Source organism: Eimeria mitis, genomic scaffold (genome assembly GCF_000499745.2).
Source record: "Eimeria mitis Houghton genomic scaffold, Emh_scaff513, whole genome shotgun sequence".
NCBI lineage: Eukaryota > Apicomplexa > Conoidasida > Eucoccidiorida > Eimeriidae > Eimeria > Eimeria mitis.
Window position 1 is genome coordinate 6,941 of NW_013573425.1, and position 3,883 is coordinate 10,823.

Here is a 3,883-nt window from a genome sequence, read left to right on the forward strand (position 1 = left end):
CACTTCCTCTACCTTTTTGCAATACCGAGCCATATCTTCATTCGAGCTAGTCCTTACAACGTCACCGAGTTGTCTGCGCATTCCCGCTGCCAAAGCTTCCGCCTGTTCCAGCTGCCATTCCACATCCTGGAGTTCAGATGCTGCTTCAGATGATTCTCCTGCTCCTCTATTCTTTGAAACTCTTGCCGAATCAACGGATATCCGTAGCAGCTTCACTTTTCCCTCAAGGGGCAACAACACCTCCTCGATTTCCCTCAACACTTTTGCCCTGATGCCCTCCAAAATATGCTCCCTTAAAGTGCCTGCAGATGAATAGAGATATGAGCGAAAGTGGACGTTGTGCAGCAGGTACTCAATGTCGGGTGCAGCGCCAGTCAGCAAGTCTCCGTCTTCTTCTGTTCTAAATGCGTGGGTTGCCAAAAACTGGCAGACAAGAACTAGTTGCGTGTGCGCATCTTCAGCCGTCTGCTGGATCGACATTAACGTGTCTACCATGCGTAGCACGGTGTCCTCTGTTACGCGTTCGCCTTCGTCGAATAGTTCCTCCTTCAATGTAGTCTCGAGGTCCCCCATATCGGGAAAGCTTCCAAGAGCTTCATCTTCCTTCATAATTGCGCGAACTCGCTCGACGCCATAAAGATGCAACGTGCGAAGGGCTTCCAAAGCCTTCTCAACATGTAACTCTATTTCATCCGCGCTCTCCGGCTGACCTTGCGCTGGTCGTTTTTGCACGAGTGCCTCTTGAAAACGCTGTAACAGACTATCTGCCTGAGGCCTGCTGAGCAGTTTGGATAACCTCTCCGCGCTGGGGAGGAGCTCTCGCACTTTCTGTAGTCTCCTTTTTTGTGGTGTCGGCGCCTCTTCCAACGGTTGGCCTTCAGCTGGTGGGTGTGGTTCTTCTGGTTCTGTTTGAGCTTGCTCTTCGACGCTCCTTGGCTGAGGAGGAAGAACTTCCTCTACGGCTGGAGCGGAACCTTCTGCTACGGGACGAGGAAGCTGCTTCCCTTCTTCCATGGGGCCCCTTGCCAGAGCCACAATGCTCCGTCTACCAACCAAGCCGCCTAAGAGCAGTAATCCAACGGTTACAATCAATCCTGCCCGCAACCTTGATCTGCTCTTCGCTCGGCCAAATGGGTGCTCTATAGAGACCATAGGGAGTGCTTCTTCTTCTAAATTCTGTCCAACTGCTACAAAGCTGTCATGTGCCGCATCATCCCCCACCACCTGAGGATTCCTCCCTTCAGTAGGCCGCAGCGGCTCCAGCATCTTCCGTAGTCCCCACAATTTAGATCACAGACCAGGAGAAATCGACAGTCGGTGTCCTTGGATCCCCCAAAAGTCGGACGCTTGTGGGAAATACATACTCATTCGCAGTAATGCTTTAGTGGTGGCGATTCTGTAGATTATGAAGAAGACACCCATCTTAGGAACCTGGAGAGACTGAAGACTACGTCCCACCACAGGGACTCGGCGAACTGCGGTGTAGAAAAACGATACACGACGGCCGATTGCCACCCTCAGATTACCGAATATGTGCGTGTTGAGCTTTTTGTACTCTCTCATTGATTTCTGCTGATCAGCCACTGCTGCGAATCGTGGTTGCTGGCGGAGCCAACCGGCTTAGTGCAGAGGCTGTAATGCCCTGCGGCTCCGCAGGGTACCCCCGAGGCTCGTTAGAGGATCTTTTAATATAGGACTTCGTGTTTCTATTCTACGAATTTGCCTAACAAACTCTCATTGGAAGAACGGTTTTGTATGAAAGAGTTTGAGGACCATAGACACTTCGATAGGTCTTCGAGATTTTGCCCGTTCGGATGAGACAATCCAGTTACATGAGATTTGAGTCGAACCGGAATATGCCATAACCAGCCATACACAGCGTCATGAGAAACTCAAATTTAAGTCGTGCTTGAAATTCTGAGGGACTGGGTTCTTGTTTGTGGTATGCGCTGGCGACCGCTGGATGGGTCGATGCTGACGAGGGTCAGCAGTACCCTGCGGTATCAACGGTCACCTCCAGGTTTACTGCTGAAATTTTTGCACGGAGCTCCGGAATTTCGATTCTAAGAGTCATAAAGGGTAACTCCCTTTAAGGGAAACTAAATAACAGGAGAAATTGATTATCCCATTGTGGCAGGCACCGTTGTGCTATGGCAGACGAATGGAGACAAACGTCGATAAATGAAAGAAAACGAGCTAGTGAAACGTGAAATCGGAACACGAACGCCTAGGGAGAGTCAAACTTCAACTAGTTCCCGTGATTTATGAGAAACTCAGTTCCGGTTTGGGGTTGCGCTGACGGCCGCTGGACGAGCCCGAGGTTCCATTAGTTTCGCTAGAGAGGCGAAACCATTAATTCGATAGAACAGTAGATATTGAGTTCACTGATACACGTAAGCCAGTTAGTGACAGTCCGTTAGAGCGGATTACCGTACAGCACCCATTGGCGCGAACAACCCGCTGGGAAGGAACAGACAACAACCAGCCACAGTAGCATGCTCGGGCCGGCGACTAGCCCCTGGAGCATCAAGGGGGTTCCAACGGTTAGTCAACCCGACAAGATCCAGAACTCAGTTTCTCGCAATTTTGGATTGTCGCTGTCAATTCCAGCTAACCACGGAATTTGCTTCTTCTTGCGTACCCTATTTTCGTATTGAGTGTTGTGATTTACCTACAAGCGTAACTTGGGCGTGTCAGTACCTGAGGTAGCATGATCTGGCTTAAGTTAGCACAGGAACATTGGATAGACTGCATGTAAGCAAATACAAATGCTGCAGAAGTGTATACAGGGATAAAGCTTCCCTCAAGCTTCCTTATGATCACAGGTGGGGCTGGCTTGCATCTCCAGCTGCTGCAGCTCGTGTTAGGCAGCCTCCTCCCCGGCAAATACAGGCCCTGAGCTGAACGCCAAGGATGCTTGGACATAGGGGAGGGGGGTCAGCTGCTTTGGAGAAACACTTACCTCGAGTCTTTGGCTTCAATGCAGCTCGCTTTAGGCGTTGAATAAGGCCAGAAAGCACGCATTACACTTGGTAGCACCGCATAGTTCGTCGAAGCAGCTGCGATAGGCCAACTGGTTTTCAAATTCTAGCTGTTTCATCTCTACCCAATAGAGATTAATTATCATCTGCCCTCATATGGGGTGGCTTCGGACGGCCTGCAGCCTCGCCGAGTAGAAGCAAGTTCGATTTCAACACCCAAGCCTCGGGAAGAAGCACTTTCCCCAAAATCAATTCAGGAGGAGTGTCTTCGAGTATGTGGACCATTGCAATAGGGCGGGTGCAGTGATGCGGAGGCGTTGTACACCTCCACTTTCAAAATGCATCTGAGGACGTACAATTCCTACTGGCATCTTCTCTGCTGGAAAGGGATGANCTCAGGACATTTCAGCTCCATGCAGTCCATGCAAGCCTTGCAGGATGTTCTGTGATGCAGGTTTATTCCGAGGTCATACAGGTTTATTCCGACGTTAGAAAGGGCGCCGGATATGGTAGGAGTACGAAGACTTCAACAAGCGCAAATGCCGATAGATCGTTACATTGAGCAGTACCACTCATTGGTGAACAGAAGTTTGTCTGCTGAGACCAAACCTAAGTATCAACGGTTCATCGCAGGGCTGCCATCCCTTGAGAGAAAACTGGTAGGTGGCTGGGCCACGGAGCCGGAACGAATTGGAGACACTGTTGACTACCCTAGAGAAGAAGGGAGAAGGCAAACATGGGGACAGTTCCGAGCCAGAACCTACGGGTATTGGGACTGTGAATGCTAGGCCCTCTCGGAGCGGGATTAAAAGCAGCGGCGGGCAGCAAATAGCGAATCTAACCCACAGGACACCGGAAGGAGATATCCAACGGCGCGTCTGCTTCTTTTCCATAGACGTGGT

General features: G+C 50.5%; 1 protein-coding gene across 1 annotated transcript in view; it reads right to left on the reverse strand.

Moving 5' to 3' along the window:
• EMH_0014730 (uncharacterized protein) overlaps positions 1–1,266 on the reverse strand; it is a gene marked incomplete at both ends in the record, with an annotated part of 1,863 nt that extends 597 nt beyond the window's left edge. Inside the window, one exon of the mRNA XM_013500210.1 lies at positions 1–1,266. Coding sequence (XP_013355664.1) covers positions 1–1,266 — 1,266 coding nt within the window.
• Between the last annotated feature and the right edge of the window lie 2,617 nt (positions 1,267–3,883).